Below are 20,331 nucleotides of genomic sequence, written 5' to 3' on the forward strand. Positions count from 1 at the left end.
TTTGATTTATTTTGTAGATACTTATCTCATTATTCGCAAAAAATAAAACCAGCACCCTGAAATAGTACCTTAAATAAAATCACCACATCTGAATCAGTGGAATGTGAAATGATAGTATTTATTTATAGTTGAGTGTCATGAAATATTATTTCAAACTACAAGTGATTATATGGTGGGAAATAGATGATCCTCATTTTTGTTGAAGAGGAAAACTAGCAAAAATTGGTGTAAATTACAGCAGGATGGACTTAGGTTAGATAGGGAGATATTTTAATGCCAATGTGATGAGGTAGAAGGATTCATTACAAGTCATTCCACAGAATGTTTACGACAGTCTTTACAGAGGGCACACTTAAAGGATGGTTTGTCTTCCTAAAAAGGAAAGATGGATGGAATTGAATGCAAAATGCTATTTACTGAAGAATTACCCAATCTAAGGTACTATGTTAGGTGCTTCAGGAACACGAATATCCATAAGTCTCAGGCTTCATCCCTGAGGACAATTGTAACCTAATAGAGACATAAAACAATTTCATAGTTTTCTCTAGCTAAAAATCTCAAAATGGCAGCAGTTTAAAGAAAGAAAAATTCACATCAAATATGGGGGGGAAGGGAGAGATTGGTAGAAAGGCTGAATAGTGTGACATCTGGATGTGATGGTGGCGGTGATGATGATGGTGTGACAGCAGTGGTGGTGGTGAAGTAGTGATGACACACCCCTGCATTCCACTCCTGAGTTCAGAAGTTATTGAGAAATAAGATGTAGCAGTCAAACTGATGGAAATCAAAGTATAAGTTTTATTACTGAAAAAGCCCACCTGAGGGATGGCTGGGAAAAAGTGAATAAGGCAACAGAGAGAACACAGGTGCTTATCTCAATGACTCCCATGTCAGAGATTGGAGTAGAAATTCCTTCCCCTCCGGGTCTGTATGAACAGTGAAGATGAAATGTTGCCTTTTAACACAATAGTGAGGATTTTGTGATTACTTTGGTAAATGATACACAAATCACTGAAGAGTCTGATTAGAGAACGTCATGATTAAAATTGTGCTTAATGAAAATGATCTGACTTCTAAGTGCTACATAGATTGAAGAAGGTCAGTTAGAACAATTGCAGGAAAGTTGGGAGGACAACATGTAGGATCCATCTGGAGTCACATGAGAATGTTGGCATTGGGAATAGAAAACAGACGATGGATGATAGAGACACAGACATGCCACAATCTCTAGAATTTGGCAACTGACTAGTAAGGCTAACGAAAGAAAGGGAGGAGTTAGATATCTGGGATTTTAATCCTGGTTCGTTTGGAAGATGGTTACAGTAGGGAAGTCAGGAAGACCCAATTGTGGTGAAGAACTGAGTTAATACAGAGTTCACTTTGGGCAGGTGCAGTTGGTCCTATGAGTGAAGAAAATCTGTCTAACTCAACAACCATTTATTGAATACTTGCTATGCATAACTTTTATAAGAAAAGTGAAGAAATAATTTGATGATGTTGAAAGGAAAAGGACATTAAATCCTGGCATTTGGGACCATGATATATCATTTTGAGGTGGAGTTTGGATTTTGTAAATGATTTCTTTAGCATGTTTATTACACAAGAAATACACATTTATGATAGAAAAGTCAGAAAATGCAGGTAAATAGAGAAAAGAATCCATAACTGAGTCACCCAGCTATAGTTGATATATATTTATATGTATATACAAATCTGTAAATAAATAGAATCATATTTTTTGTAAACTTTTAAGAAATACTTGTTATTAGCACAACTGGGGAAGTCCACATGCGTTCTAACAAGTAGAACAGCATGCAGTTAATTCAGGGAATGGAATAGGCTTATTCAGCTGGAGTGCTTGGCACTTGGTGGGAGAATAGTGAGAACGGTGCAAGAGGATTGAAGCCATACGGCAGGCGGAGACTGTGCTGGTTTGTTGTCTTTCCATGGCATAAGTTCTCAGCTACAAATACCTTTATGGATGATTTCTTTAAACATTACATCTTTCCCCTAACTGCTAGGTTTAATTTGTGCATAATTTGTTATTTACGAATAAGCTAAGGGTGTTTGTCTACTTTTCAGCTATATGCCTATGCAACAACTGCAGATGGTTATGCCCCAGAGTACCCACTCCCCTTAGTATTCAAAGTTGAAGATGATAACGATAATGCCCCATATTTTGAAAACAAAGTGACTGTCCTTAACGTCCCTGAAAATTGCCGATCTGGTAAGTTCGCATTTTAGGAAAACACTAGATTTTTGCATCAGTTGAATTCTTCATTAATATTTTAAACATGATTATGTAAAACATTTTTAAATGCTTGACTTTCAAGGATATTCTACATAAAACTTTGTAATCTTAGAAAACCATATACTCTTCAAAGGCAAACCTTTTTGTGCTCATTTTGCTATGCATGTATATAGGGCAGCTAGTTGATACATAAAGTTACTAACTGTTAGATTAATCCACAATGAATAGGAATGTGCGACAGACAAATGCTCTTTATGTTTTCTATCTTGACCATGTACATATGTGTCACAGGTGTATTTATAAAACAATAAGTAATTCGAATCTTTATGAAGACTCAATACATTTTCAAGGACCCAGAAATATATCATGACATGGAAATGCTGATCTGACTTAGAACGACATATACATTGCTTTACTTGGCATATTTTCCTAACAAATTGAAAAAAAATTTTTAACTGGTTTGATGCTATAGGCAGCCAAGATTGTGACTTTGGCATACCTAGGGGCATAAGACTGTCTAGTTGTAAAAAAAAATTGCACGAAAGGTTGTTAACTTTATGCCTTCTCCATTCTGTTGCCATTATGTATGTATATTTAATACTGTTCTCTCATAATAAGTGGTTTGCTAAAGCAACATTTTCAAAGGATATGCAAATGATACTCAGACATGTACATAATGTTTATGTCTTACATATATTATTTGCATATATTAATAATTAAGCACATTTATTAGAATGTAAAAGCATAAATTCTTTGTTGTCATAGGCAAAGTTTTGATACTCCTCTAATTAACATAATCAAATTTAGCTATAAAGGACATGAGATATACAGAGAAGATCCCATCTAAAAATGGCCCATGAACTAAGGTGATGGCTTTAGGGGAAGAATCTGAGAACCACTGTTACCAAGGTGGGGTGGGTGTTCTCACATAGGTAGAATACAAATCATGGTATTCACAGTAGCCACATAACTAAAGTTTCCAAGCAAGGGAGACTTGAAGTTTAGAGAACATTTAGACACTCCTCCACTTATCTGTAAAATTAATCTACTTGTGGTTTGGGGAAGAATATGCTATAACAATGCCTTGATTTATTTTTTGTTTGTAATTCAATTATATCACTATTTTAAATTGCTGACAATATTGGATTTGCCTAAACAGGTACTTCAGTGGGACAAGTGACTGCCATAGACCTTGATGAACCTGACACTCTACATACTCGTCTGAAGTATAAAATCTTACAGCAAATCCCAGACCATCCAAAGCATTTCTCCATACATCCAGATACAGGCGTCATCACCACAACCACACCTTTACTGGATAGAGAAGTAATGAATTGATTCATTAATTTCACTGTTACTAAACTATATTTAAACAGAGAACGAATTCCCAGAGAAGTCACAGTAAGGCCCGTCTGGCCACCTCTCCAAGCATGTTTCCATCTAGGCTGTGGTTAGGGCTTCTCTGGACACTTCCTTTGCCCCTACTGAGATTTTGGGAAGGTATAACTTATTAAGAGAGGTCTCAGTTGAGATCATTGCCCTGATTTGATGTGTGGATGCTAAAATAGCTTTAAATTGTGAAATGTTATATTAGACACATCAGCTTTCCATTGTACTGACTGACCAACGTCTTGTTCTATATTTGTATTTATGGTGGCTCTTTTTGAAAAAGAAATCGAAAAATAATATTTGTAAAATAATCAGAGCCTGAACAGTGGCTATGAGAATTGCACATTATAGCAAATAGAAGTATTCATCAATGTACCTTTTTCCTTTTTTTTCAGAAATGTGATACATACACGTTAGTAATGGAAGTGCGAGACATGGGGGGGCAACCTTTTGGTTTATTTAATACAGGAACAATTACTATTTCACTCGAGGATGAAAATGACAATGCACCCTATTTTGCAGAAACTTCGGTGAGTATATCTCTGTATTCATTTATCTAAGTTCATTTACTTTTTCAAAAAAACAAATATGGAATTTGGGGGCTCTGTGAGATTACACATTTTGGTTTTAATAGCTACCACATACAAATAACAAAAGCAGAAAAATATGACTTCTGTAAAAATAATTGAAGTGCCAGTTATTTCTGGATGCTAGGGAAATAACTATTCTCTTGGCCATCTAAGAGGTTCTTAGCCAATGAAGCCATTCATGTATTCAATGTTTTCTTGGATACTAAGCTCTGGTATCAGATTCCTTGGATTTAAATTCTTTTTATAGGATGAAACAGAAGAGGCTCTCTCCCTGTATCCTTTACACTTTAACTTCTTAAGATGACAAAGGGACTAGCTTTACATCCTCTCCTTTGTTGGGGAGTCAATAGTACAGGCTGCCCCACCGCCATCTGTATGCAGGCTCTTCCTGTATCATGTACGAGCAAACTTTCCCTTAGGAAGTACACAGTACAAGAAATACACACAGAATAGTACTTCCAGAAAATGGATCTTCTTTCTTGAACTTTTAGTGTGTAATCTTTATTTTTCCATTAATCTATACCAGAGTATAAGTCAAAGAGAAAACCTGCAGTGATAGGCACATTCGTATTATTTTTTTACATTAATCTCTACAACTTATAAGGATATATTTTATCCCATATTTAATATGAGGAAGTGGAAGCTCAGTTAAGTAACTTGCACATGATCTCATACATACAGACCATGTAAGACAAAAAAGTGGGATTAGAACCTAGATCTGTGATGCTCCAGTGCCTAGCAGGCTATCATCCTTGTATGAATTCATCTTACATCTCTAGAAGATTCTGATTTACTATATTTTTAAGTTTTTTAATATCATATGCTTCCATAACCATATTTCTTTTTTGGGGAGGTGTAGAGAGGAGAAACTATGATTTAATTTCTCAAAGAAGGGAAAACATTTTCCTTAAAGTGTTTGCTAGTGAATCAAAAGTAAATAATAAAAAAGAAGATTGGCATATTAACAAGTCATCCAGGAATAATAAGAAATCAGTGCAGGTTATAATTATCTAGAACTATTGAGGGCTTAATATATTAAATAAGGCATTTTACGTCTAAAAGAGGAGCAATAGACTGTAAATATTGTTGAGGTTCAGAAGAGAGACAAACCTAAGGGTTTGAATGATTAGAAAAATCACCTCAGAGAAGTTGAGAAGTTAAGACCTGAGAATAGATAAGATTTCAAAAAGCATTTTAGTGAAGAAAGAAGTCAGCTATGCATTAAATGTGTAAATTCTTCCCAATATATGATTGCATATTTCCATATCACTTTGTTTTCTTTTTCTTTAAATATAAGTTTTAGAGTAAAAAATTGTTGTCAAAGCTTTGAATTTATAATAACAAGAGGGAATTGTTTCAGTATTTTGCAGAAGTAGAGGAAAACAGAATTGACGTTGAGATTTTACGAATGGCGATACATGACCAGGATTTGCCAAACACTCCTCACTCCCAGGCTGTGTACACGATCCTACAGGGAAATGAAAACGGACACTTCAAAATTAGCACCGACCCAAAGACAAATGAAGCAGTCTTGTGTGTTGTCAAGGTAAACAATAACAACAACAACACAGATATATATATGTATATATATATATATATATAGTAATTCCTGAATGTATATAACTAGAGTATTGCAATGCAATGCTGAAATGACTTACACTGGTTTACATAAACTTTTATAGTTATTATGATTATTTTACCCTCTTTTTCTCTCTTAGAGGACAGGCATGGCAGGTGCAAAACTCATTGTTCTACATACGAGGAAAATGGAGGCAGAGAAATGTTGAGTTAGTAATCAGATATTAGCCTTAGAAGGGGTCTTGGATGCCCATTTGTCCAGATCCCTTATTTTGTCTAACACAAAACAGGAAGAAATGGAAGAGTCACTGAAATCAAACCTCTTGACTTTTCACTTCTGCTTATGCTCATGTTGTACTTTTACCTCTCTGTAATGTATTTTATAAGACAGATCATTTACTAAATATTCAGTAGTTATTCCCATTAACCCCCCTATATTTGAGGTAGCTGGTGTTTGGGGAGTTTTAAAATTGCAATTACTGGCACCTATCATGATTACTTTAACTGAACCTGGTTCCTTTCTGAGTCCGTCTGCCCATAGCCCTCACTAAACTCTTATGTATCTTCCCTCATTAATTTCCTGGAGACAGTGTATTTTCTTAGAAGCAATATACATAAATTGTGCTTTCCTCATAAGATTTTTGGAAAATGTCTTTTACTTATTCTATTACCTATTCTTTCTCTTTTTCTCTCTCTTTCTATCCTTTTTCTGGCTTCTAGATTTCTCTTGCTTTCCATTTTTTGTTATCTTGATAGATTTTAGGCCCTAATTATTAAACTATTGTTTTGGGATTCTTTCTAATTATTCAGTTCAGGACTGAGCACTTTGATTGGGAATTAAGCAAATTCAAATATAATGTGCTTTGGAAAGTTGTGTCTAGATAAAATGATCTCTCTTGACTCATATACTCAGAGTAACACTCCATTATAGCCAAATCTCGTGTCCTCATAGTCTGTCTAATTATTTCACATACTTAGCCTGGAGGGACTTCTGCTGTCTTAGTTATCACTGTTATCCCATTTGATAAGTAATGAAATATTGAGAAATAATAGTCTATTTGAATTTATTCAAATACTTATTCTGTATTTCCATTAATATTTAAACTTGTGATGAAAAAATGAAGACAGGACCTTGCGAAAGAAAAGTGAGAAGAAAAAATTGGTTGAACCTTACAATCAACAATTTTGCATTTGATAGTGTTTGTCATTACAGGAAGCTAATTATTAGCCAGTAACTACGTTAGCACCAACTTTTGGTGATATTTTATACACAAAAATGGTGTTCCCTGGGAACAAACTGATATTCCCTTTTGTGCCAAAACTTGGAATCATAATTACGTCTTCCATATACAGTGTTATATATTGACTGATTAAAGTATGTTTTTTGAACAGCCATTGAACTATGAAGTCAATCGCCAAATTGTTTTGCAAATTGGTGTACTTAATGAAGCACAATTCTCTAAAGCAGCAAACTCACAAACTCCTCCTACTATGTGCACTACAACTGTCACTGTTAAAGTAAAGGACAGCGATGAGGGCCCTGAATGCCAACCGCCAGTAAAAGTTATTCAGAGTAAAGATGGCCTCCCAGCTGGCAAAGAACTCCTTGGATACAAAGCGTCAGATCCAGAAACGCGCAATGGGGAAGGCCTAAGGTAATGTCTTTTTCAAAAAGTTTCTTAGTTTTAATTGTGATGTAAATAGAGTTCTAACTTAGGAAAGTTCTATGTATTTTTCAAATTGATAGATTTTGAGATTATGTCCATTCTTGGAGTATTTACATTTCTTTCTAAAAATTAGGTATAAGAAGATAGGAGATGAAGATGGTTGGTTTGACATTAATGAATACACTGGTGACTTGAAAACTTTAAAAGTGCTAGATAGAGAATCAAAATTTGTAAAAAATGACCAATACAATGTTTCCGTGGTTGCAATGGATGCAGGTGAGTGCCATTTTCTAGAAATAAAATATAAATATAGGATATATTTTTAAGGAAATCTTGGGGTGAAATCTGTTTATTTCCATGTGAAAATTTAATGCAAATAATGTTTGCATTATGATTTTTCAATTTATTGGAGACCACCAAATTTAGGCCCGGCGCATCAGTAATGGAAAGTAAGGGCAGTGAATGGTCCAAATCTAAATTTCAAGGTCCGTATTACTTGATCTCTGCCATGGATATGGTGACATCCTCAAGGATCTCCATTTTTTTCAGGAATACAGATTTAGGTTATTATGATTTGAGCTTGCTGAAAGGGTTCAACTCACCTAAAACAGTAGAGTTCAAGGTAGGTTTGTTCTGAGCCTCCCTTCATGGGGAACAAAACGTTTTTCCTGTATCCTAAAGCAATGATCAAATATGACTCAAGTCTTTCGCTGTGCTTTGCAATCCTTCTCTAAGGTTAATTTTAGAACCTATCTTGTGAAGAAATGCCCTTCAAATGTCATAAAGTAGTGATCTCAAAACTCTTTTTGAACATACACTCCTAGCAGTAAGCTATTTTTGGATTTTGTAGCATTGTAGTGTAAGCCCTGACAGTTGGCTTTTCTTTTTGAAATTAGAGTGCCTGACTTAAGCTTTGATTGCTGAGGCATGCACTTCAAAGAAGCATTTACTTCAAAGATGGCTATCTGGAATAAACACATTGCCAGCCTCAGAATTAGATAAAGAGTCAGGCTGCCATCCTACCCCACTCTACCCCTAACCCCAGGCTCCTTTGTTTTAGAGATCTTGGTTCATTTCCATAACTGACCATTTAGGCCACTTGTTTCTTCTCCCTCCCCACCCACCTCACCCTATCCCCTCCACTTTAAATTCCCAATCTGTTTTAAATTCACCAATAAAGAATAAGCCTACAAAACCATAGGTTTCCACCTTTGACCCCAATAAAAGCACAACTCCTGGAGCTCTCTCGCGATCTCTCCTCTCTCCCTCCTTCTCTCTCCCCTTCCCTCTCTCCCCTTCTCCCTGTGATCTCGCTGTGTGGCACAGGACTCATAAGTAATAAACCTTTTTTTTCCATGTTTCCTGATGGTATGGCTGAGGGGATGTTGCAATCATAATAAGAGCCACAAGGCCTGGTTGAGTGACAACATTGGTCATCGATAGACTGAGACCAGCACACCACAACCTCCATATATTTACTAGTATGTTTATTTATCTATATGTACTATGTATACTTAGTAATGCTAATGTATACATCATAAAAATATACAAAATAGATATTAAAAGAGGATGATAAAAAATATAAATAGAAATTACAATGTTACATCCCATTACACCAATTATAGACTCACTTATTTGGGGTAAATTTCCAGAAAGATGAATGAACTTATACTTTTATGATAGAGCCTATGCTTTTGACTATCTGCCTAATCCAAGGTGGTTTCCACTATTTTTATGGTTAGCATATTTTTATATACTAGATGTTCAAAACAAACAAGCTGATACAGCAATGCTGTGGTCTTTTTCTGTAGAATCATTGAATTTCTTTAGAAGGAATAGGTGAGTGTATGAATAAATATATATCAAATCCCACGGAAATTAACAAAAGTTGAAAATAGGTCATGAAATGGTTCATGTTAATTCATTTTGCCCCTTGATATTTTGATAATAAAATAAAGACAAATGTTTCTCATATGTTATATCCCTACTCTCTTCTATAGCTTTACAATAAAAGCCACGTCTACTAAAAGATGATTCTCTGACAAGACACAAAGATTACAATAATGAAGATGCTGGCTGCTTCTAATTTATATGGGAAGGGCAAGACCACTCATACACATCTGCACTATTCAGATTTTTTCTTTCTTCTTCACTCAGCCTTGTTCTATTCCTGTTGCCTTTGAGGAAAATACTGTGTTGCACATCATAATCAGTGACCAAGCAGTTTTAAAGAACTATTGCCATGAGCTAAAAATATTTAGGTTGAAAAATCTGACAGAAAATCTAAATGTGAATATTGTTATTTAACCATCTTCATATGATCTTTTCCTCTTGATACCTCTCACACATACTTTTAATGTAGTTCTTTCAGTATAGGTAGAAAGAAAAACTACTTAAGAGTGGAGAAGACATTAATTGAGAAATATAGCTAATGTTGCCACTACTCTGTAATCCTGGGTGATTTGCTGCTCCTATATAAGTAAAAGTGAAATCTGAATGGTTCAAGAATACAATTATGATGTCAAGCAAGGATTTATGTTTACTCATTTATTCCACAAATGTCCATTGTCTAGGAGTTCCAAATAGTAATAGAATAGTAATAGTAATCCAAATAGTAGTTCCAAATTCTCACATGATATCTGTTAAAGGATTATTATATTCTCATAAGAGGTTGGTTCTTTGGCATGAAAATGTTCCCCCTAAGAGTATGTATGGATATCTTAAGAAGTGGAAGTCAGTTAAGAGCAGCCCAGATTAAAGGATAAAGGGAGGAGATTTCACAGAAATGCAGAAGCTTGGCGATAGGAAAATGAAATACCATTTGGAGAGCAGGCAAATATAGAGAACAGAAATATAAGAAATTAACTATGTCTTTTGATGCTAAAAGACAATGTCTGTAAGCACAGTGATCATAGTACAAGGAAGTAAAATGTCAAGTCTGAACCGTACAAGTCTATGTCCCAGGCTCATGGATAACCTGGGTGTGCTCAAGAAGAAGTAAAGGTAAGGATGTTATAAATTTTAGTGGAAGGCCATATGGTGACATGAAGGATTTTGTTGCTTTGAACTTTAATCCATCGATATATCCTTCCAAGAGCCAAATAATTACATTTGCCCCTCTGAATCAGGGGGACTAGTTCCAGAACCCCCACCGTTGCCAAAGTCCAAGGATGCTCAAGTCTCTAATGTAAAATGGTATAATATTTGCTTATAACCTATGAGCATCCTCTCATATACTTTAAATCATCTCTAGATTACTTATAATATCTAATACAATGGGGGTGCTATGTAAATAGTGGTTATACTATATTGTTTAGGGAATAATGACAAGAAAAGTGTGTACATGTTGAGCACAGACACAACCATTGTAGGCCTTTCATCCATGGTTGGTTGAATCTGTGGATGTGGAACCTGAGATATGGAGGGCCGACTGTACTTACATTTCCACATTTAGTTTTGATGTTCATAAATATTTCAGGATGATGATCTAGGTATTCTTCTAGCTTTCTTAGAATCCACTTTCTTCCTTTGTATTTCCTGTGTCAATCCTCTTTGTCAGTCAAGCTGGTTTCCCTACTGTCATTCTAGAAAACACTGTTTTATACACCCTCTGCCTAGAATCGTTCTATGCTCTCCTGTTTGAAATTAAGATCTCAACTTCAAATGAATCACACTGACAGCTTCTGCGATTGTTCCCATTGTTTTGTTAAGGTCTTCTCTTAACACTTTTTAAGCCCTCCTTCCCTGGAATAATATGTTATCACAGGTCAGGTGTCTTCTCTATGAAAAGGGTGTTTCATTGCTTCTCATGTATATTCTATTCCTCTAACTGGATTGATTGTGAGCTCAATTTCTCATAAGGAGGCTTTTTCTTGCAAAATCATCCCTTTACCAAGCACCTGGCAGAGATTTTGGCATATGTTTGCTTAATGCAGGTACTGATAGTTGTCATTCTGCTGTTGTTTGAGTTTCATGAATCTCCAGGTCCAGGTTGTCAATTTCACTACCAAGAGCTTTGCTACTCCAGGCGCATAATTGGTACTTGGAACAATTAGTTTTAGTATAAAAAATTGAGTTCAAACGTTTACAAAATGCTTTGTTATATTTGGCTGTAAAATTTTTTTTCTTAAAATAACAAATATTTAAGGGTTATCATGTAGAAGAGGTAAACATTGTGTGTGTATAGTCCAAAAAGAACACGAACAAGTTGTTGGAAATGATTAGGAGACATATTGTAGCTTAATAAGACAGAACCTAAAAACTCTCCAACAATTAAAGAGTTCTGTGCCTGGAGTGGACTGATTCGTAATGCAGTGAACTTCTAGTTCCTGAAAACATTTCAGTGGCAATGGGAAACCATTGCTTGTCGGACTCCATGTGGTTGACATGTTGTAAGTTTAGATTTCAGTTAACCCAAGATGTACTTTCCAGCCCTGAGACTGGGATGTTCCTTACTCGCTGATACTTGGCATTTCCTTATGTGCTTAATTTAAGCATTATACCCACTTAATTAACTTTTCACAACCTTCAGCCATACTCAACAATTACTTATTTTTGGCTCTATTTCCCAGAAGTAAGATGAAAACATATCAATCATTTGTAGTTTTAGAAGACTTCTAGGACTTCATTTTCAGCTCTGGTTTTGACTACCACCCATTTTGTTAATTTCAAGCATTCGTTTTTAACAACATGCTTAAAACAGAGACTGTGATGGAAAACAATCTTATGTGATAAATGCTGGCTGAATAGAGGATGAAATGAGTCTTGATTTGCTTTCCATTTGGTGCTCTACTTCTTTATTTGATTTTTAAAGTGTGATTTCTTTTTATCGTTCCATAAAGAGAAACTGCTCTTTGCTTAAATTTTAAAAAGTAAAATCATAGCACTCATGTTGACTCACAGGTAATGCCTCTAACTACATTTTTTTTTTAATTTAAAAAGACCTTCTTTTTCCTGTTACTCACTTTTTTGTTAGTTTGCTGATTTTGAAGTTGTTACTTATATTCATATTTTTACAATTACCTGGCAGCCTCAAAATGTTTATATGCTGTTGCAGATTTCTTTTTATTTCTAGATATTTTAAAAACTTGTTCAAATAGAATAGTTTTCAAATAGATATATGCAGTAGTTACCTTATGTAAGTCATTAATTTAAAAGTCCCTTTGAATAAATTAATTTTGTAGTCATTCAACAGAAAAAAGTTTGACTGAGATATACCACATGATATGGCTTAAATGTTATTTCGAACGAAAAATAAAAAAGATTATATTTGCATATGACATATAGTAGTCTTTATGATAAATTCAACATATATGCTCCAAAATTTAGACCAGTATTCAAAGCACAAAAATGAGAAATTTTATCAATTCTTTGTTTATTTCAATCTTTAAAGTTTACTGTTTATTATAGTTTATTTTTCACAAACAGTAAAATTTGAACATGTTTTCTGAACTTCATTATCTCTTAAACACAAATAATAGGCTCTATTTTAATAAAAAATATTGAGACTTATGTGTAAAGCATTAGGCCAATAATAGCGCTGATCTACAGAATAGAGATGAGTAGGAGTTCCTATTCTCAAGAACATATTAATTGGACTAAGGTGGGGGTGCAAACTTATTTTAATGGTTTATTCAATTAATTTTTTTACAAAATGTAAAAATAGTAAGCACATTATGTTCACTGTGTAGTATTGAGTTATAAATTAGCTGAGAAATACTCGGCAGAGCACTAGACTTTCAAGATGAGTACAGCTTAGTTCTTACTATGAACATGTTCCCAGTTCAGTGTGTGAGCCAATGATGACTCAAGTAGTGTCTTGAGAAATCAAAGGACAATATGGCTACCATTGTCCACGGAAGCCACAGCAAGTTTCTTGAGGAGGATTCTTAAAGGATAATAGGAATTTTTCAGGCAAAGAGGAAGATAAAAGTATTTCTGTCAGTGGCAACAGAATGTACCAAACAGACATGAAGGAGCGCACTTAGTGGGTTTGATAAAAGAAACGGTTAGGAGAGGAAGCCAAGGAGGTGATTGATGACCAAATGTAAAACCTTTGTATTCTAAGGATAAATATACGCTCTTTATGTAAGAAATCAATTTTATTTTCAACTGGATATTCTGTAGTGACATTACTCATAATCTCATACCTTTTAGTTTTGAAAAACACCTCAACTTATCATCTGATACAGTCACCAATCTTCACGGAAGAATGACACACCACTATTTTGTCCTTGTAGCAATGGTATTTGTGATCTGGGAAGTGTGTGTGCTAATTCAAGTTCACACAACTAGCAGAAAGCAGATGTTAACTGTGTATCATAAAGATTGCTGAAATAAATTTTTAAGTGAAGACATAACCTATTTTTGATTTTTCTTAGATGGCAGATCTTGCACTGGAACATTAGTAGTTCTTTTGGAAGATGATAATGACCACCCACCACAACTTGAAAAAGAAGTGACAATTTGTCGACATAATAAAGAGTATGCTGTTCTAGAACCTGTAGATCCAGATGGACCTGAAAATGGTCCACCTTTTCAATTCTTTCTGGATAATTCTGCCAGCAAACTTTGGACTATAGAAACAAAGGATGGTGTGTAATTATATTAAATCTTGTAATCAATAGGAACTCAAGATGGCTGATGGTCTTGACTTTCACCTTAGTTCATTATACTAAATAAATACTCATGTTAGGAAATTATTTTATTGATCCTAAAAAAAAGGAAAATGGCTTTCTTTTAATAAAGCAATGAATAATATATTTATGTTAAGTTCAGACTCTTGTTCCAAATATCTTTTAAGAAAACATATACATCTATTTTAAGATAATATTTGAATAACATGTTAAGTATAGATTATTCTAATATAAATGTAGAGCAATATCAATTATTGTTTCTGGGTTCTCAAGAAATCAAAATAATTTTTAAGAAGAAAAATGAATCACTAGAATTCTTTTCTAAGCTAAATTACCACCTTCCCCCCAGGAATAACAATTGGGAAAAATATAGCTACTGAAATGTCATATCAATATATATTCTATCTTTTTCTCCTAGGTAAAACTGCCATTCTTCGTGAACGGCAAAATCTTGATTATAACTACTATACTGTGCCTATCGAAATAAAAGATAGACATGGTTTGGTTGGAAAACACATGTTATCAGTGAGAGTATGTGACTGTACAACTCCGTCTGACTGTAGAATGAATATTGTCGATGAGAGAGATGTTAAGTTATCAAATGTAATACTTGGAAAATGGGCTATTCTTGCCATGGTGTTGGGCTCTGCATTGTTGTTATGTAAGTATAACTATCTAGAATGTGTCAGCTGAAGTTTTATCTAATATTTTTTGAAAATGTATATGGCAATTCTTTATATCAATGACATTTATAGCCTTTGGTAAATGTATCCTTTTAAAAATCTTGTACATACTATACGACTTGGCGTCCTGAGCCACAGAAGAAGCATATGAGGGAGAGCAGATTAAATTGAAAGCAAATTTCAGAGGTGTAGCCTTAGTTCTGCCAACACTTAGCTGTAAGACACTGGGTAAAAAATTTCCTCTTCTTTGAGCTCATTTTTTCCATGTGTAAAATGAAGAGGTTGGATAAAATTATTATTAAGATATCCTTCCATACAAAATATTACAGTCTTTCAACCAGCCAAATATACATAGTGAATGCACCAAAAGAACTAGTGATAACAGAGTAGTTCCAAAGTTTACTTAAATGTTACTAATGAAGCGATGTAGCATACATCTTAAGACTCCAATGAGTGGAAAATTGTCTTATGGTGAACCACTGAGGAAAAGTAATGTGTACAGAGGATGCTAAGATTTTGCATTCTGCAGACTGTGTTTTGGAGATACAAAAGTGACAGAAATCATTGCCCACACTTCCTTCATTCCTTCTTTTCTTTCTTCCTCTCTCCATCCCTTTCTTCCTTCCTTCTTTCCTTCCTTGCTTTCTTCTCCTCTTTCTTTTTTAACAGTCTATTGGACTACACACAACCTCTTTGCATTTACAGACTTTTCCCATAGTCTTTGCTGTGTGCTAATTCATTGATTTCAGTTTCAGATTAAACTGGATGTTCCTCTTAGCACTATATTAGTTGATGCACACTTTCAAAACTGGGCACTGAGTTTATATAATTGCCTTTCTTGTTTGTACTTATGCCAAATGCTCTTTGTTTTGTGGTTCTAAGCCCTTTGAGTGTGTTCTATATGGATTTTAAATATCAATAATACTAGCTTAAATTTCAATTAAATGAAGTTACTATTTCAGTGTGGAGAAAATAAGAGAAACTTTAAGTTAATTCTTGATCTGGGAAGAAAGCTATTACTAAACTATGCTCACTTGATCCTTCTTAATTTTTATTGATTTGTTTCTTATGTAGCCTAATAATGTAAACTCACTAAGACAAAGATGGTCTATATAACAATACATTTGTTAATATTCTGTTTTAAATTTTATGACCCAAAGAGATAATTTCTGGAACAAATTTTTTAAAATTCTGTGAAGAAACTTTTAGAAAAATCATATGATTCAAATGATTTAATATATACTCAGCATGAAAAAAATACTCTTTTACTTAACTATTTTCATTTTTTAGGTATTCTGTTTACGTGTTTCTGTGTCACTGCTAAGAAAACAGTAAAGAAATGTTTTCCAGAAGATGTAGCCCAGCAAAATTTAATTGTATCAAATACTGAAGGACCTGGAGAAGAAGTAATGGTAAATCAGACTTCACTTTCCTTTGAATTGTATGGTGATCCGATGATGACAATTGATTATTACATAATAATAGTAATAATAATAATAATAATAGCTAATGTTTATTGAGCATTTACCATGCCAAACAGAGTTCCAAGTGCCCTGCACATGTTAATTCATTTAAACTCCACAGTTGTATTGCATTAGTTTCCTAGGGTTGCCATGACAAAGTACCACAAACTGAGTGACTTAAACAATAGCAATGTATTGTCTCAGTTCCAGAGGCGACAAGTTGGAGATCAAGATGTTGGCAGAGCCATTCTCCCTGAAGGTGCTAGGGAACGATCTGTTGTTCCAGGCCTCTCTCTAGCTTCTGGTGGTACCTGGGCTTATGGCAAGATAAATCAGATCTTCATGTTGCATTCTCTCTGTGTGCCAGTCTGTGTCCACATTTCCCCTTTTCTTGTAAGGGCACCGTCATTTTGGATTAGGGACCAACACTAATTGAGTTTGACCTTATCTTAATTTAACTAATTACACCTGTAATCTACAATGTCCCTATCTTCAAGTAAGATCACATTCTGAGGCACTAGGGGTTAAGACCTCAACATATGAACTTTGGAGGCGACACAGTTCGACCCATAACACCCATGATATGGGTACAATTATTATCTTGACTTTCTGTATGAGGAACTGAGAGGCACAACAAGTAAGTGGTTTGCCTATGGTGGGAAAGAAATGAAAGCAAACTGTTAGTTTCAATTTGCTTCATCATTTTATATGTCTGATTTTATTTATAGGAGGCAAATATTAGACTCCCCATTCAGACATCCAACATTTGCGATACAAGCATGTCTGGTGGCACCCTTGGTGGCCAGGGAGTCAAAACACAGCAAAATTTTGAGATGGTCAAAGGTGGATACACTTTGGATTCCAGCAAAGGAGGTGGACATCAGACCTTGGAATCCGTCAAAGGGGTAGGACAAGGAGTAACGGATACTGGCCGATTCGCATACACCGACTGGCACAGCTTCACCCAACCTCGGCTTGGCGAAGTAAGTGCCAAAGTCTTTAAGTTCATATTACATGAAAGTTAAACACTATTTATAAATCAGGATATCCTGAAAATTTTCCTCCTTACACCTGGAACTCTTCGCCTTTTTAACGTTGAATTATCACAGATATGGATGTCAGGTTCAAACCCAGAGAGAAAAATGATCTTTTAAAATTCAATTTTTAAAATGAGGTTTACAAAACTTTCTCTAAGAGTGGCGTATGTAGATATGTTTAGGAAGTATGAAAAGACTGATAGCTTCTTCCCTAAAAGTTACCAGGAAAATCACCTGGAGTGAAATATTTGCTATAGAGTAATGCACAGATCATAAATTAGAAACCTCTTTCAGTGTGTTGAATCCTTCACGTGGTTATGAAGTCCTGGCTATCAACATCATCCAGATAGACTGTTAAGCTTTTATTTGGGGTTTTAGTTCCTTATTTTATGGTTAGATTAATCAATATAGGTTAATACTAGCCAGTTTAATGTAGTACCTTATTATAGCTATATGATAGCGTATAAACATAAGAATCATAGACTATATTGGTTTCAGAGATACAAAGAAGCTACAGAGGTATATTTCAACTATGCAAATCTTATATTCAAATGGGAAATTGTTAGTTGTATGATATATGCATAGCTTTAATTTTTATAAATGTGTTCACTAGGAGCATCTATATATTTGCTACATTTTAAGAATGAATATAATTCAGACCAATCATGTGCATTTTTTATATGTAGGAATCCATTAGAGGACACACTCTGATTAAAAATTAAACAGTAAAAGGTAAATCAAAGACATTATTTTTATGTTAGTATGTTTAGGTGTTTTAAAAGAAATAATAAAATGTGTTCTTTTGTGATACAGAAGGTGTATCTGTGTGGACAAGATGAGGAGCATAAACACTCTGAAGACTACGTGCGCTCGTACAACTATGAAGGAAAAGGGTCCATGGCCGGCTCGGTAGGCTGCTGCAGTGATCGGCAGGAAGAAGAAGGACTTGAGTTTTTAGATCATCTGGAACCCAAATTTAGGACGCTAGCGAAGACGTGTATAAAGAATTAAATGTGCCTTTAATAGAGTACCATCTACAAATGCCTATGTAGGAGTGTATTGAATATCAGATGGTAGCAGCATCTGCTAATGTGTTTATTGGAGGTAAACTTTGAGTCATGTATAGATAAGGATACTATAAATATGAAGCTCCCCTAAATTCTGCTTGTCTGATATGACTTCCATGTTCTCTAGAAATACAAGTTTCACTTGTTAATTTTCTTTTATATGCTTGTATATATTGCCCTTTCTGGAATGTACTATGTACTTTCTTGCATCTTCTCTTTGAAAACTTGTTACTTCGTACTCTTGTACTTTCTTGCATCTTCTATTTGAAAACTTGTTACTTCGTATGCTATGGAAGAGTAGGTGGGAGAGCTGGGTGTTGTGGAGGCTAATGAAAAATGAATTTTTATTTTAGATGAAAATTAAATATTTTCTCCAAAATCTTGGGGAGAACTATTTAGAATTATTGTCTTTGGTGACAGAGAATTGCTTCCTCTACCCAAGTGGCTATGTATGGAAGGATTTTTAAGTATTCTTTGGTGCAGTCTTCAATTTGGTAAATAAAAGCTCATTTCTCCCTACAATTTTAACTTGTGGAGGTGTACCCAGTGCTGTTTTCTTTCAGGAGGCTTCAGAGCTTTGTCCTTGGGTCTCTGCCTACGTGAATGTGTTATCAGGTTCCTACAGCTTCTAGGATTGTTGGAAAGACATGGATTAGAACAAGCTCACAGCAGTTTGAGCCACAGAGATTTCATAAGGATCATGTGAGAGAATTTCCATGAAAGAATTGCAGCCTTAATACCAATGGGTTGACTCAGACCCACAAATATGTTTTGTTTTTACATAATGAGCTATTACCTTTTAAAAATACAAATACTTGGCAAGAACATGCACTCTCTAGTTTGACACAGGGCCACCATCTTCAAGCGTTTGTGGAACTAGCCCAGCAGGTATGAGGCTTGCAACCCTGACACGCAGTGCTTAGGCCTTTGAACATGCTAAAAATTGAATGGCATCCATATTGGAACCTAAAGCTCAGTGTACATTAATCTACTTTAAGAAAATCAGAAATAAAGAGTTTGGAATATATATGTTAAAAAATGAAAATCTCTTAAAATTACATTTACCAAACATTTGTTGAATGATGGATAAATGAGTGAACACATAAGTTCATAAATTATTTTGAATGCATAATATTTTAATAAGATATTATATTTTATTCCTTTAGAAAAAAGCCATGTATTTAAATAATATTTTAATAGTCTTTTGTGCCAAACTCTATAGATTTATAAACAATAACAATATATATCACATGGAAATTTCTCATTCAGACAAAAACTTTTTTTAATCTATTAACTAGTTAACTATTGAGAAAATGAGCAGTTGATTTTTAAAACTTTTGTGATTAGCCTCCTCATTCTCAGTTACAGTTTCTAATTAAAGGTGTTACTTGATACGACATTGGATATTAGAGCAGAGGAAAAAAGTTTTAGTAAGTAAGATTTTATTTTATAAGGTGTCCACAATGTATGCTTTTCATAGCCTTTGTGAGTAAAATAATTTTAGGGGGTAATACAATTCTGTTGTCTGATGTACTCGTTACTCTAACAATGACACCAGTTTTAAAATTTTAAAATATAATCTTATATTTCAGATATAATTTTATAGAAATTTTTATAGAAATTTTAAAATATATATTATATTTTGAAATTTTAAAATATATCATTAAAAATTTAGAAGTATATTGTGCTAAGTTATATTCTTGAATATAAGTGCAGAATGTTTTCTGAGCAATTAAAAATCATTAGCCAAACATTAACTTTTGTGTTTGTTTATGTATTAATATTTCTTCCATTTGTTTAAGTATGAAAGAGAGAATTTATATCTGAACATAAAGTACAATTAAAGGCCAGTGGAAGATTTCTTGGTTAGCAAGAGAGGACACTCTGAGTGCTACCAGAATTATTAGAAAGTGTGGGAAATGAATCTGCATTAAGCAGTTTTGGCTAATTAAATGATTTCAAAATATCATT

At 34.3% G+C, this 20,331-nt stretch overlaps 1 protein-coding gene across 8 annotated transcripts in view; it reads left to right on the forward strand.

Moving 5' to 3' along the window:
- Positions 1-19,393, forward strand: part of DSC1 (desmocollin 1) — a 345,309-nt gene extending 325,916 nt beyond the window's left edge. For 6 of the 8 annotated variants that reach the window (XM_070513265.1, XM_070513264.1, XM_070513263.1 and 3 more), the window contains 11 exons: positions 2,083-2,227; positions 3,411-3,577; positions 4,036-4,170; positions 5,591-5,776; positions 7,201-7,463; positions 7,609-7,751; positions 13,856-14,068; positions 14,529-14,771; positions 16,084-16,205; positions 16,985-17,239; positions 18,107-19,393. In XM_070513265.1, coding sequence (XP_070369366.1) covers positions 2,083-2,227; positions 3,411-3,577; positions 4,036-4,170; positions 5,591-5,776; positions 7,201-7,463; positions 7,609-7,751; positions 13,856-14,068; positions 14,529-14,771; positions 16,084-16,205; positions 16,985-17,239; positions 18,107-18,304 — 2,070 coding nt within the window. In that variant the 3' untranslated portion in view covers positions 18,305-19,393. Of the gene's footprint in view, positions 1-2,082; positions 2,228-3,410; positions 3,578-4,035; positions 4,171-5,590; positions 5,777-7,200; positions 7,464-7,608; positions 7,752-13,855; positions 14,069-14,528; positions 14,772-16,083; positions 16,206-16,984; positions 17,240-17,979; positions 18,026-18,106 lie in introns of all 8 variants that reach the window. The other 2 variants (XM_070513267.1, XM_014842247.3) reach the window with 1 other exon arrangement.
- Positions 19,394-20,331: the final 938 nt, after the last annotated feature.

This window comes from Equus asinus, chromosome 7 (genome assembly GCF_041296235.1).
Source record: "Equus asinus isolate D_3611 breed Donkey chromosome 7, EquAss-T2T_v2, whole genome shotgun sequence".
Lineage (NCBI taxonomy): Eukaryota > Metazoa > Chordata > Mammalia > Perissodactyla > Equidae > Equus > Equus asinus.